Below are 14121 nucleotides of genomic sequence, written 5' to 3'. Positions count from 1 at the left end.
TATATATATATATATATATATATATATATGTATATGTATATATATATTGTTTAATTCAACTCTTTACATGTTGAATATCTATCTCCCTCTATAAACTGGGACATCTTTGCCATAAAGATTTTCTCTATGTCAAAGATTCACAGACTTTCTTCTTTGAATCACCATTATCCCTCCCAGTGTCTGGCGTATAATAGATGTCTAGTAAGGATTCAAGAAAGGGATGTGTATGTGTGTGGATGGATAGATGGGTGGATGGACTGATGCAAGTACCACTGTCACGAGTCGAGTAGTTGACTTAAGTCTGCCCACTGATGACATGCAGATGGATCGAGTCTATTTCCTACTTATTTACCTAAGAGCACTTACCAGTCCAATTGTCCCCCAAAACATTGCACAATCCATGCCCGTAAGAATCTAACAGAGACGAACAGAGCCATCTATGACTTTGATAAGAACCCTAACAGAGAACTGCAAATACTTATAGAGACACCTAGCACGAGGCTTTGGACATAGAACATGTTCAACAGGAGTATTTTTCACTGAATTGAATCAGACAACAAACTAGCCAGGAAGCTTTGAGCTTCAATTTCCACTTTGAAGCTATGTGACTTTAGGCAAATTAATTTATCTCATCACGCCCTGCAGATGTGTTTCAATTCTGACAAGAACGCCAGGTATAAGCCAGCTTCGCCTGTGCAGACAGGAGCCAGCCTTTCACAGAAGCCACATTTTCGCCAAAATGGTGGGGAGAAGGACAGAGGGGGACCAGGGAGGACCAGGGGGACTGGGAAACCACAGAACTGGTTCCAGAGAGTCCTTGGGTTAGGGAGGGAGAGGAATGGGAAGCAGCTTCCAGCTCATGTTCTGAACTCACCGAAATGTCATCTTCCTGCCAACGCGGCCTTCTGTGGAAATTGTGATTTTGCTATTATTAGCTCTGTTAAACAGGCACTGTAAACAGATTGCAAACAATGAGCCTTTGTCAGAAACACCCCATTCTGTTCTTGGCCCTGGCTCCTTTCACACCTGGAGATACAACACCTATTTTAACAATACTGCTTAAGAGGCAGCTGTGGTGTCAGGGGAAATTGTCTTACTCAGAAACTGAGGAGATTTCAGGAGGCGGTTAATGGTACATGCTGGAGTCTGCCTTTATCCTCGTAAAGCACAAAAGTGGATGCCTCCAGACAGGGCCAGCGTTACTACTAACATGGAAACTATGTGTTGCCATTCCTGTTTTTCCATTTGCTAATTCAGATAGATTTGAGGGCCTGAGTGTTTCCATCAGATGTGAAATATCTTCCCATGCTTCCCACCTGCTGTGAGCGGGTGTGCTGTCTTTAATAACAATTTCAGGCGTTCTGCAGAAAATCTGAGGCTACTAAGTTTAGCCCCACAGCTAATGAGTCTGTAACTCACAAGATTAATGTTAGACCTAATTTTATGAAGTCTGAATATCACTGTCATGATTTCCTTTCTTCACTGTGCTCTGAGAGTCCTGTCTCTTCTTGAAACTTTCCACACCTCTGTGCTCTACTGACACTTTCATTTTTATTGATTAAAGCTGTGTCACTTATTCCATTTTGTTGATTCTTATAAAGGATATCTGAAACCATTACAAAGATCAGAGTGTTTGTAAACATACATGCACACACCATCATGCACATACTTGGAATGAAGTTCTTTCACTTTTGGACAAAACAAGTCCTTGAAGTGTCATCTGAATGAGCACCACATGTGACAATGACCCCACCAGATAACAATAGCAACTGTTTATGTGTTCTGTGAAAGTACTGATATTCTTTGAAAATATTCTGATATCTGATATTCTGTGAATGTATTGATAAATAGTGGTTATTAATAATCAATGCTGGAGGAGTGGGATGAATTGGGAGATGGGGATTGACATATATACACCAGTCCTGGGTGTTCTTTGGAAGGAATGATGCTAAAGCTGAAACTCCAGTACTTTGGCCACCTTATGCAAAGAGTTGACACATTGGAAAAGACTCTAATGCTGGGAGGGACTGGGGGCAGGAGGAGAAGGGGACGACAGAGGATGAGATGGCTGGATGGCATCACTGACTCAATGGACGTGAGTCTGAGTGAACTCCAGGAGTTGGTGATGGACAGGGAGGCCTGGCGTGCTGCAATTCATGAGGTCACAACTGAGCGACTGAACTGAACTGAACCGAACTGATGCACAAAATAGATAACTAATGAGAACCTACTGTATAGTACAGGGAGCTCAGTGCTCTGTGGTGACTAAAAGGGAAGGAAATTCAAAAAAGAGGGGTGCCAGATCCTGAGCAAGTACTTGCCATGCACTCTCTCCTCTCATTCCCACACTCTGTGATGTGGGTATTTATCGTCTCCATGTTATCAATGAGAAAACTGAGCCTCAAAGAGGTCAGGCCCTTACCTAAGGTCACACAGCAGACAGCAGGGTCTGCTAGGATCCACGTCCAGCTCTGACTCTAAAGCCCACTCACTAAGCCTCAGAGGTAGAGGCCGAGGGATGTGGACCTCCTGGATAGAGATTGAGGAAACCTGGCAGCTCAGCCTCTGAGAGTGAAAATGGGCTGTTGTACAGTTCAGGGCCAGGGAGCCTCACAAACAGAAGGGCTCCAGCTGGGACTGTGCCAACCTTCATGTCCTGGTGTGCAGGGCAGGGAGCAGATGCCAAGACAGTTAGACCTGATTAGCCTATGGTCTCTGCTGATCCTCTGGAACAGGCCTCGAAGAAACCCATCTGCCCCAGTGAGACCAATCTCCTCCCATATGCCATCTGGAAGGCCCAGAGGTACAGAGAAGTTAAGTAACTTTACTAACAACAGGCAGCTAGTAAGTGGAAGAGCTGGGATTCAAACCCAGGCAACCTGAGCACAGAGCTGGTTTTCAAACCTTGCACTTCAAAAAAAGGCCTGGACTAACTGCCTCAGATTAGTGCAGGTCCTAAATGACTTCACAGCTCAGAGAGGGCGGTGGCTGGGAGAGAGGGGAAGCTAGGTAAAGAGTTGATCCTTTAGCCACACCTGGAAGAGCAGGGAGGCAGGATTTATGGAGGTGATGGAGTGGAGGATGCCAACCTGTGTGCTATTTCATTAGTCACTGAGCAGATTAGCTTGGCTGTGAGTTTATTAATAGAGGATTTAGGGGGGAAGCCTAATTAGAAAAGTAGGTTTGGTGGCCTTGAGTGCCAAGCTGGATTAAATAAAAACAAGTTCAAGAGAAGTTAGAGTCTACCTTTTCCAAGTGCCTCCCACATCATGTTTCTGTACAAACAACTCTAGAAGAGGTGCTGTTTCTGCACAAGACCCCTGTAAATGTTATGGGGAAATGTAAGGCATAAATGAAGCCTCAGAAGTCCCCAGAGGCTCTGAAAACTGCCATCACAAATTCAGCCAGTACCTACCACCTGGGAGGAGAGATGGAAGGGAAGAGCCAAAGCCATGGAAAGGAAGACTCTGTGGCATAAGTACACCCTCACATTGAAGATTAAAATGGACAGGACTCCCCTGATGGTCCAGTGGTTAAGACTTTGCACTTCCAATGCAGCGGGCAACAGGTTCAATCCCTAGTCAGGAAACTAAGATCCTATATGCCATTTGGTGCAGCCAAAAGATAAATTTTTTTTTAATTGTTTAAAAGATGGAAGCAGTTACCTGGAGAGGGGAGGAAGTTATAGAGGTAAAACAACCCCAAAGAACAGGTAACCTCAAAATCTTTCAAATGGCCAATTGTAGTATTTAGGCTTTCATTATTTTCCCATTTGTTTAACAAACATTTATTCATGGTCTACCATCTGCCAAGTACTGTGTTGGCATTTAAAAGTAAATATGCTGATATACTGGTAATTCTCAAACCTCCAAGCAAAAGAATAAGATTCCACTGGCAAGCCTCCATTTGGAGTTGCCTGAAACCACTCCTCAACTCCTGTCCACCCCCGTGCCACACTGAGGTGTGGAGGTGAGATGGGAAGAGACTCAAAGAAATACCCCATGGAGCTCCCTGCAGGGGTTAATAATCAGCCACCTGTTGCTTTGGCTAAGCCGTGAAAAAACACACCATGGGAAAAGAATAAAAGCAAAATACACCAATACAGTATAATCTAAACAAAAGTACATCGGGTTGATTAGTTGGGGTCATTGTGCCCTGCTAAGCTAAGGAAAAACAGTGTGGACCTTGGAATGCCGGATCAGCGCAAGTTCAGAAAGCTGCTTGTGCACACACCAAGATGTTTTCCCAAAGCATATGCGGGTCTATGACCTCTAACTGGGTGACACCCCTTGAACAAGAAAATAACAAAGATAGTTCAAAGTAACCAATAAAATGGGAGACATGACCAGGGACACAGGAGGCTGATTTTATCATAGCACAGCAGATGCACTTTCTGCATGCCAAGACACTAAGTAAAAGTCATGTGGCTCCGAGGAACAGGGCTCTTGATCCAAGAGGTCTTGAGTTGCCTGTTCCCATCTTTAAAACTTTAATTCTGTCTCTAGTTTCTTTTTCCCAAACTGTGTGTTGACCGCTTTTAATCCCTACCTGCTGCGCTGGCCTCAGCAGCTCTCTAACGCAGGCCAAGGAGTCCTTCCCTGGGGCTGGGCAGCTGTGTGTGTATTCTGGGTTAAAAATCTTCTCTCCTCCCTGAGATAACTTGAGTTTGGGGTAGAATATCACTTTAAGCTATAGAGCAGCCATCAGAGATATGTGTCCAACTGTTGGCAAAAAAAAAAAATCCAAAAAGCAATCCTGGCCAAACTCTCCAAGAGATGGCTTCGAAAAGGGGGCAGCCTGCAGTTTATGGGACAAAAATCACTTTTGCCTGCACATTGAAAGGTATATAACTCGTTTTCATTTAACCCCATCTCCTCTAAGGAGACTAAACCGTTATTTTGATTCAGAATGTAGACTTATAATAACGAGATCTGTTATACCTTCAAAGTGCCCCTGAACAAGATGTGAGCACAGAGATGCTAGGAATTCAGTGACCCTCTGTGGCAGAGCCTGTGAAGAGCAATGCACTGAGTTTCCGTCCCTGAGAATTATTCCATTGTTCTAATGTCCAGGCAAAGGTGAGGCAAAAGCAGATCCAAACTCAGAAAAGGAAGTTTGGGCATTTTCAAGGTTTCTGAACAGCAATGATTGTGCTCACTCAGCCACTTTCATCACCAGAGCTCAGCCTTTTTAATCAATTCTCACAGAGATTTGGAAAACTGATACACAGAATGATCCCATGTAAAATGCCCCCCCTCCCCACCGCGCAAAAAAAAAAGGATCAGGAAGAAGCTAGTGGCTTGGCCCAGGGCTTAATGCTAAACCAGCTTCAGAATCGAGAACAGAAGTTTCTAGAATCAGCCTTTACTCTCACAGTAAGTTCCACAACCTGAGAATCTGGCCAATAAAATTCAAAATCTTTCAACACTCAGAATCAGCAGCATCGAGTCAGAGCTAAGAAATAAGTAAGTGTTGCCTCGTGCTGCCAGCAAAATAAAGAAAGTGTAAAAATCTAGTTAATTACTCAGGACATGTTGGCAGACACCTCTGCTTGTCAAATTCCTGGTTGTCTGTACGGTTGTTTACATCTGCATTAATTTGCACTTGTGGAAGTTTTAAATACTTCTTAAGTAGCAGCAAAGATATTACCAGAAACTGTGCTGTTTTAGAAAACTTCCTCTCCTCCATTCCTGATTTATTCACAGGTATAGGACACGTTGCCATAGAGCCATGACTCTTGAGCGTGGAGAGATCGTAAATGGATCTCACACTCAGACATCACAGCTAAAGCCACTGCCATCCTTCTGGCTCTGCCTGGACCATGAACTTGATCCCCAGACTTCTACTCTTGCAGTGCACAGTTCCAATGCAAAGGCTCTAAGAAAATCTAGACACTCATTAAAACTTGAAAAAAAAAATGGGTGACGGTGATCAGGGGTTAAAGCTTACAGTCATAAGACAAATCTGTTCTGGTGATGCAGTGTACAGCATGGTGACTATAATTAACAATACTGCATATACAAAATTTGCCAATATATACGTTAAAAGTTTTCATCATAATAAAAAATGTATAACAATGTGAAGTGAAAGTGAAGTCGCTCAGTCGTGTCCGACTCTTTGCGACCCCATGGACTGTAGCCCACCAAGCTCCTCCATCCATGGGATTCTCCAGGCAAGAATACTGGAGTGGGTTGCCATTTCCTTCTCCAATAACAATGTGAGGTTGACTGATATTAACTAGATTTACTGTGGTGATCATTTCATAGCATATACAAATATCAAATCGTGATGGTATACATCTAGAACTAATACAATGTCAATTACATCTCCATAAAACTAGAAAAATAATTAAAAACTAAAACTGACAAAAACACATTGAGGAAAAAATTTTTTAAATATCATTTAATCATTTTGAATTTTTTCATTCATTCAACAAATGTTTCCTGAGGACATATTTTGTGTCATATTGTACCATTAGGTCTTGGGGACACGTATTCAAAGATTTATCACATCACCTCTGCCTACAAGGAGTTCACAGTTCAGGGAAGGAAACAAACACGGGGAGAAAAACACAGTGAAGTAGGTGTGTATGGTGGAGTGGGAGTGAAGTTGACATTTACACACTAAAACTCAAATATGCAGAAACTAGAAATATACTTTCTATAAGTAGTCTTACCTTACGCTCAATTCCCGGTGACAATACACATACACAAATCTTAAATTTTTCAGGAAGAGATAACTCAGGCCCAGGGCTTCCCTGGTCGTCCAGGGTTAAGACTCCATGCTTCTGCTGCAGGGGGCTTGGGTTCAGTCCCTGGTTGGGGAATGAAGATCGTGCATGCTGCATAGTGCAATCAAAAAATAACAACAACAACAAAAAACCTCAGGTTCTTCTAGGTTAAAAACATTACTTTCAGGTAAAGATTCACTCACTTTCCAAGTTCAAATTCCCTTTCAGTTCTCTTCCCCTTTCCAAAGGAGCTCTAGTCTAGCCACATACCCAATTCCTTCTCAATATGGCACCAGGTGCAGCAGGAAACTTCCTAACCTGTTGGTGTCCTCTACTGAGGTCTTTCTGGTCTCCTCTGGACACTTATTTCTTACCCCAGTGTCCACTGCTGTGACTGACCTCTCTTAGTGCTCTGGGTTGCAGTGCTCCCTGCTAGGGCTGAAGTCCTGGGTATCTGGCCCTCCTCTCCGGCCTCCTTTATCCCATCCCTGACTCTTCTCTATCTTTGGCTCCTTCAGCCTGTCTATATTCTCACTCAGGCCCATGTAAATGCCAAGTCTCATAAGCCACTCACCTTGGTTGCTCTCATAAGCCACACTGCTCCACAGCTCTACATGGTAGTCATTTTCTAGGACTGCCAGAAATCTGGAATCAAGGCCATGGCCCTTCGAAGTCCCTGCAGGAGGAGTCTTCCATGCCCCTTCCAGTTTCTAGTAGATCTCAGTGTCCCTTGGCTTTCAGCAGCAACACTCCAATCTCTGCCTTGACCTTCACATGGCCTTCTTCCCTGTGTTTTTCTCTGTTTTCTCTTCTTATAAAAACACCAGTTATCAGATACAGGGCTCCTAAGAGATTTGCAGTCTCCCAGGGAAGCAGACAGAGTATTTGCTCTAATGTTCCCAGAGTCCCCAGATCACCTGGTAATTACTCAATTCCCTTTAGAGGTTTGAGGTCCAGATCTTGAGCCCACTTGGGAGAACCAGATCATTCCCATGTAAACTTCCCTCTCTGCCTACTGTTTTCATATACATTGTACACTATACTCTGAATGCTACTGCCGCTTCTGATCACCAAATGCAAGGTCAGGGATAGGGAGGGTGGGAGGATTTCCACATATTAAGCAGTTCTGCAGAATACTGCCAAATGCTTTTTCTGCAGCTGTTAAGATGATCGTTATGAGTTTTAAGCCTTCATTTCATTCTTCTGCAGACACTAGCTGGGTGTCCTATAATTCAAGTCAATTCTGACACTATTTACCTGAAGATAGTGTCAGATTCCACATGTTGAAGGCTCAGTCCCACAAGCCTTCCCCATTTCAGATGGGGAAGTCTAGATGCAAGTCTAAATTGTTACCTGTGCTTCTGATCAATAGGCTATAAATCGGAGGTTCCCATGACCCTCTCCTTGGGTTCAATTAATTGTCTAGAGAGAAGGCAATGGCACCCCACTCCAGTATTCTTGCCTGGAAAATCCCATGGACGGAGGAGTCTGGTAGGCTGCAGTCCTTGGGGTCGCTAGGAGTCAGACACGACTGAGTAGGACACGACTGAGCGACTTCACTTTCACTTTTCACTTTCCTGCATTGGAGAAGGAAATGGCAACCCACTCCAGTGTTCTTGCCTGGAGAATCCCAGGGACCGGGGAGCCTGGTGGGCTGCCGTCTATGGGGTCACACAGAGTCAGACACAACTGAAGCGACTTAGCAGAGTGGCTCACAGAACCCAGGAAGTCAGTTAACTTCCTAGATTACCGGTTTGCTACAAAGGATTCTAAAGGGTATGAATGAACAGATGAAGAGATACATAGAGTGAATCTGGAAGGATCCCAAACACAGGAGCTTCTGTCTCCACAGTGTGGGGTGCACGCGAATGTGTTCTGGTTCACCAACTTGGAAGTTTTCGATGTTTGTGGAGGCATAGTTCATAGGCATGGTTAATTAAATCAGTAGCCACTGATGATCAAAGTCAATCTCCAGCCTCTCTGCCCTCCCCAAGGTAGGTGGTGGGATTGGAAGTTCTAACCCTCTAATCACATGGTTAGCTCCCTGCCAACCAGCCCTTACCCCTAGATTACCAGAGGGCTTTCCAAAAGTCACCCTGTTAATCTAAACTCAGCTGTGGTTCAAAGGAGCTTGTAGAGACTCCCTGATGATCTGGTGGCTAAGACTCCACACTCTCAATGCCGGGGGCTGGGTTTCAATGCCTAGTCAGGGAACTAGATCCCACATGCTGCAATTAAAGATGTTCCATGCTGCAACCAAGACCCAGGGCAGCCAAATAAATAAATACTTTTTAAATAAATAAAGGAGCTGGTAATGAATAAAAAGACATTTATTTCATCCTTATATCTCTGAAGCCATTTCAGGAACTGAGGGCAAAATATGCATATATGTATGTGTGTATATATTGTAACATAAAATGTTCTCATTGCTTGTATTGCTTAGAAAATTTCAAGTGTTTGAGGAGCTATGAGCCAGAAAATGTGGACAAAGGCAAGATACATGTCTTTTATTATAAGTTATAATATCAGCTGCCCCATTTCTCCCCTCTCCCCCCTCCCCAGGCACTGGGGAGCAGGGTGGGGGAGAGGGGAGTTTCCTTTTTTCTATGAGGTGAGGATTTCCTTACCTCTTATCCTGAGCTCCTTCTATATTCATAGTAAAAAAGTCCACGATCTGCAGAGGTTCAGACTGGCTCCCTCCTATTAAGCAAGGGCCAAATGTGAGTCTTTAGCCCTTTCAGCAAAGTCTAGCCTTCAAGACTACTGCCTGGTTATAGATTCAAAAACTCTAATATGAAATTTAGAACTGAACCATGATCCTCTGTCATAGGCTATCCCCTTCCCACCCCCACCCCCACACCCCCCCACAGCCTCTCTTGAGATGTTGATTCAGTGTTTGTGTAGCTACAGGACAGCTGTAGCTGCACAGAAACTGTACAGAAGCTCAGGACATTTAGTCATGAAAGAACTGCCTTTTAATTGAATATCATTCATATACTACCCAGCACATCTACTGTATGGGCTATGGCAGCACATATATGATCCCCTGAAGGAACTGTGTCTTATCCATCTTTGTTCACAACATCAGCATCATGCCTGCCACATGGTAGATGCTCATTATGTATGTGTTGAATGACTATGGGGGTCTGGAAGGCTTCATGATAGAGGCAACACTGAGTCAGGCCTTGAAAAATAGCTGAGTAGGATTTTGACCAAGGGACATGGGCAGGAATGACATGACAAAGGGCAAAAGAACAGAGGCATAAAAGAGAGTGGATCTTCAGGAATGGTGAGGAGTCTGGCATGACTGGTGGGTGGTGGCAGGTGAGGCTGGAAAGCTCAGTTGAAGCAAATTCTAAAGGACTTGAGTGATATGCCACCCACTGAGTTGAGATTTTAGTGGGAAGGAAATGGTGTTGCAGACTGAGAGTAGAGGGTGCTGCAATATCTTTCGTGTGAATTGTCAACCGAAAAAATGTACAACGTGAGGGCCGTGAGTTAAGATTTATTTAAGGCCTAATGAAGACTATAGCCTGGGAGACAGACTCTCAGATGGCTCTAAGAAACTGCCCCAATGAGGTAGGAGGAGGTCAGTATATATGTGATTTTGGTGATGGGAGTTGCATGCAGTCAAGCACACATTTTGGCAGAAGGTTGATGCTAGCCACAAGGAGCAGATGTCTCCATTAATTGTTTTAGTGCTTTTCTAGATATGAGGAGATGCAAGAATTTGGGTCCATAAAATCTTCTCCTGAAAATATAACTATCTGAAGTCCTATTCTGCCAGTTTTTTGTAGAGCACAGAGTGCCTCTTTTCTTCTGATCTACACTCTGAACTCCTTTCAGTGGGTGTTGAAGGTCAACAGCTGCAGTGCCTAGCGACTTCATTCTTGTGGAACCAGGTGGAGAGTTTGACAATTTTTTATCGGCAGAATTAATGCTTTGTTGGTCTGTGAAGAAGGCTAAGGGCCGAAGAATTGATGCTTTTGAACTGTGGTGTTGGAGAAGACTCTTGAGAGTCCCTTGGACTGCAAGGAGATCCAACCAGTCCATTCTGAAGGAGATCAGCCCTGGGATTTCTTTGGAAGGAATGATGCTGAAGCTGAAAGTCCAGTACTTTGGCCACCTCATGCGAAGAGTTGACTCATTGGAAAAGACCCCAGTGCTGGGAGGGATTGGGGGCAGGAGGAGAAGGGGACGACAGAGGATGAGATGGCTGGATGGCATCACTGACTCAATGGACATGAGTCTGAGTGAACTCTGGGAGTTGGTGATGGACAGGGAGGCCTGGCGTGCTGCGATTCATGGGGTCGCAAAGAGTCGAACGTGACTGAGTGACTGAACTGACTGAACTGAACTGAACAGATTACAGGAGACGCCAGCAGGCCTGGGGGTTCTTCCCTGACCCACTGAGACTGATGTTAGCAGATGCAGCTGTGTTGTTCCCACCCTAATTAAGTCCCATGGTCTTATCATCATAGACTTAGTGCTGGGTCAATCCACACTGACATTCTGAGGTTCCCATAAGGCTGAAGGAAACACCATGCCAGCAACTAGACCACAAACTAGAAATATTTCAAAGAAACACATTCAACCACAAAAGAATGCTTCGCTTTTTTCAAAAGAGTCAGTGCAAATCAAACTGCTGAATCATGTAGCCAGATATATACATATATATCTCAAATGATAGATACTATTCATCAAATTCAAATGCTGCAGTCCTGTTGACTACAATGTGAATATTTTTACCAGTCTTTGTTCTATGACCAAAAGGATCAGCTTCCCAAAAAGGAAGGATCTACATCAGCACTTTTTCTCTGCCTTTTAATGAAACATTGTTTGCTCTGACATGAAGGATTTGTGATAAAAACCAGTGGTTTTTTCCTCTAGTCCCCAAACAAGACTTAAATTCAATTTGTTTAAGATCAAGAAGTACCTTACTATCTTAAATATCACCAGGCATAACATTATCTCTGAATTTCCCATTATTCTAAGGATGTCCAAGGACAAATAATCATACAGCATTTATGGGGATTGTGAGCCTCTATACAAAGTAAACTTGAGATTTTTTTTCCTTAATGTCTTTTCTCTGTATATTTTAACTCTTTTAAAGAAGACAATAGGACAAAAAAAGAAGCTGGAAATTATTATAATAAAATGTTTTTGAAACCTTGAGTGATGCAAGCAATAATAGTGTACAAAAAAAAAATCCTTTTTAAAATTTGCCCACAAAGATCTCAAAGAACTAAGGATTCAGTGGATTTATTTCCCAAGAAAGGGTAATAAGTGAGGCTAAGGCACTTGCAAGTGATTTGGAAAAACTAACGTGTTCTAATTTGAAAAATATATAAATAAATAATGATGTTGATGAAAAAAGTAACCTGTCAATCTAAGAAAGAAATGGAAAATTTGAAAACAAACTTATGGTTACCAGGGGGAAAGGGTAGCAGGGGATAAATTGGGAGGCTGAGATTGACATACACACTGCTGCTGCTGCTGCTAAGTCGCTTCAGTCGTGTCTGACCCTGTGCAATCCCATAGACCGCAGCCCACCAGGCTCCCCCGTCCCTGGGATTCTCCAGGCAAGAACACTGGAGTGGGTTGCCATTTCCTTCTCCAATGCATAAAATAGATAACTACTAAGGATCTACTGCATAACACACAGAACTCTACTCAATACTCTGTAATGACCCGCAGGCAAAAAGAATCTTAAAAAGAGTGGATATATGTATATGTATAACTGAATCACTTTGCTGTACAGAAGAAAGTAACACAACATTGTAAATTAACTATACTCTAATTTTAAAAGATGTTTTTTAAAGTAGGGTATTGCAATTGTAGGGCTTCTCAGGTGGTGCAGTAGTAAAGAATCTGCCTGCCAATGCAGGAGACCTGAGTTCAGTCCCTGGGTTGGGAAGATCTCCTGGAGTAGCGAATGGGTGCCCACCCTAGTATTCTTGCCTGGAGAATGCCACGGACAGAGGAGCCTGGCAGGCTAAGTCCATGGGGTTACAAAGAGTTAGACACAACTGAGCAACTTTCAGATTCAAACAATCTGATCTCTAAATTCACCCTCCACCTTTGCATAGCATCTCTCAGTTAACCTGTCTAGAGCATCTCTTTAATAATGTTCCAAATCTTCAGAAATTCCCAGTAGTGAACAGGAAAATTGATATTTACTTGGCTCCCATCCACTGATCTCATACTCAGTTCTGATCTTTTCTCTCACTCTTTCACAGTCTGGCCAAACTGGTCTACTCCCTGGCTGGCATTTCAACCATTGAGCTGGGAATACTGCCTCCCCTCACCTAGCATGTCCCCACCCACCCCAACACCCACTCACCAACTGTTCCCTAACAAACATTCCTAGTTATTTGAGACTCACCTCAAATTCTGCTTTGATAAAGACTTCTCTGGTCATGAAACTGAATGAGGCCCTGTGGAGCTCCCAGGCAAGGAGATCTTTTTATCTCCCCGTCTTCACCCCACCATTTCCTGTAGGCAAAACTCCAGCCTCCAGGACCTTCCTGAGTTCCAAAGCGCAAATTCAAGTTATTGTTAATCAAAGAAGGAGCAGCCAAGAAAGCACCTGAAGCAGGATCAAGGGCACCAGAGATTAAAGGAACCATTAAGATTACCTAAGGGACTTCTCTGGCCGGACCAGTGGTTAAGACTCTGTGCTCCCAGTGCCGGAGCATGGTTTGATCCCAGGTAGGGGAACTTAGCCAGAATAAAAAAGCGTTACCTGCTACTACTAACACACACCCTAATCTTATGAGCAACCCCACCCTTGAACTGTTGCTATAAAGTGAAAGTCACTCAGTCCTGTCCTAGTCTTTGCAACCCCATGGACTGTTGCCTGCCAGGCTCTTCTGCCTATAGAATTCTCCAGGCAAGAATACTGGAGTGGGTAGCCATTTCCTTCTCCAGGGGATCTTCCCAACCCAGGGATCAAGCCTGGGTTGCCATAAAACCCCTCATCAAATCCTCTCAGGGTTGAGACACATAGTTTTTCAAGACAGAAGCCCACTGTGCCCCCCTTTGCCGGGCAATGCAGTAAAGCTATCCTTTCCTCAGTTCAGTTCAGTCACTCAGTCATGTCCGACTCTTTGTGACCCCAGGGACTGCAGCACGCCAGGCCCCCCCACCCCCGTCCATCACCAACTCCAGTTTACTCAGACTCATGTCCATTGAGTCAGTGATGCCATCCTATCATCTCATCCTCTGTCGTTCCCTTCTCCTCCCGCCTTCAATCTTTCCCAGCATCAGGGTCTTTTCAAATGAATCAGTTCTTCCCATCAGGTGGCCAAAGTATTGGAGCTTCAGCTTCATCATCAGTTCTTACGATGAATATTTAGGACTGATTCCTGATTGGATCTTCTTGCAGTCCA

The 14121-nt window shown here is 43.9% G+C and overlaps 1 protein-coding gene across 23 annotated transcripts in view; it reads right to left on the bottom strand.

The window, feature by feature from the left end:
* Positions 1-14121, bottom strand: part of CNIH3 (cornichon family AMPA receptor auxiliary protein 3) — a 276611-nt gene that overhangs the window by 143243 nt on the left and 119247 nt on the right. For 2 of the 23 annotated variants that reach the window (XM_027564555.1, XM_027564570.1), the window contains exons 1-2: positions 6677-6763; positions 875-951 (exon numbers count right to left, since the gene is read on the bottom strand). The exons of 6 other annotated variants lie outside the window; for them this stretch is intronic. Coding sequence is in view for 8 of the 17 variants with exons in the window: in XM_027564580.1 (XP_027420381.1) it covers positions 6677-6841; positions 7305-7319 (180 nt within the window). In the remaining 9 variants the exon portion in view is untranslated. Of the gene's footprint in view, positions 1-874; positions 952-4548; positions 4722-6676; positions 6842-7129; positions 7275-7304; positions 7769-14121 lie in introns of those variants that run through there. 15 more of the 23 variants (XM_027564556.1, XM_027564580.1, XM_027564553.1 and 12 more) reach the window with 15 other exon arrangements.

Source organism: Bos indicus x Bos taurus, chromosome 16 (genome assembly GCF_003369695.1).
Source record: "Bos indicus x Bos taurus breed Angus x Brahman F1 hybrid chromosome 16, Bos_hybrid_MaternalHap_v2.0, whole genome shotgun sequence".
Taxonomy (NCBI): Eukaryota; Metazoa; Chordata; class Mammalia; order Artiodactyla; family Bovidae; genus Bos; species Bos indicus x Bos taurus.
Note: the sequence above shows the minus strand (reverse complement) of the source record. Positions and strands in the feature narration are given on the sequence as shown.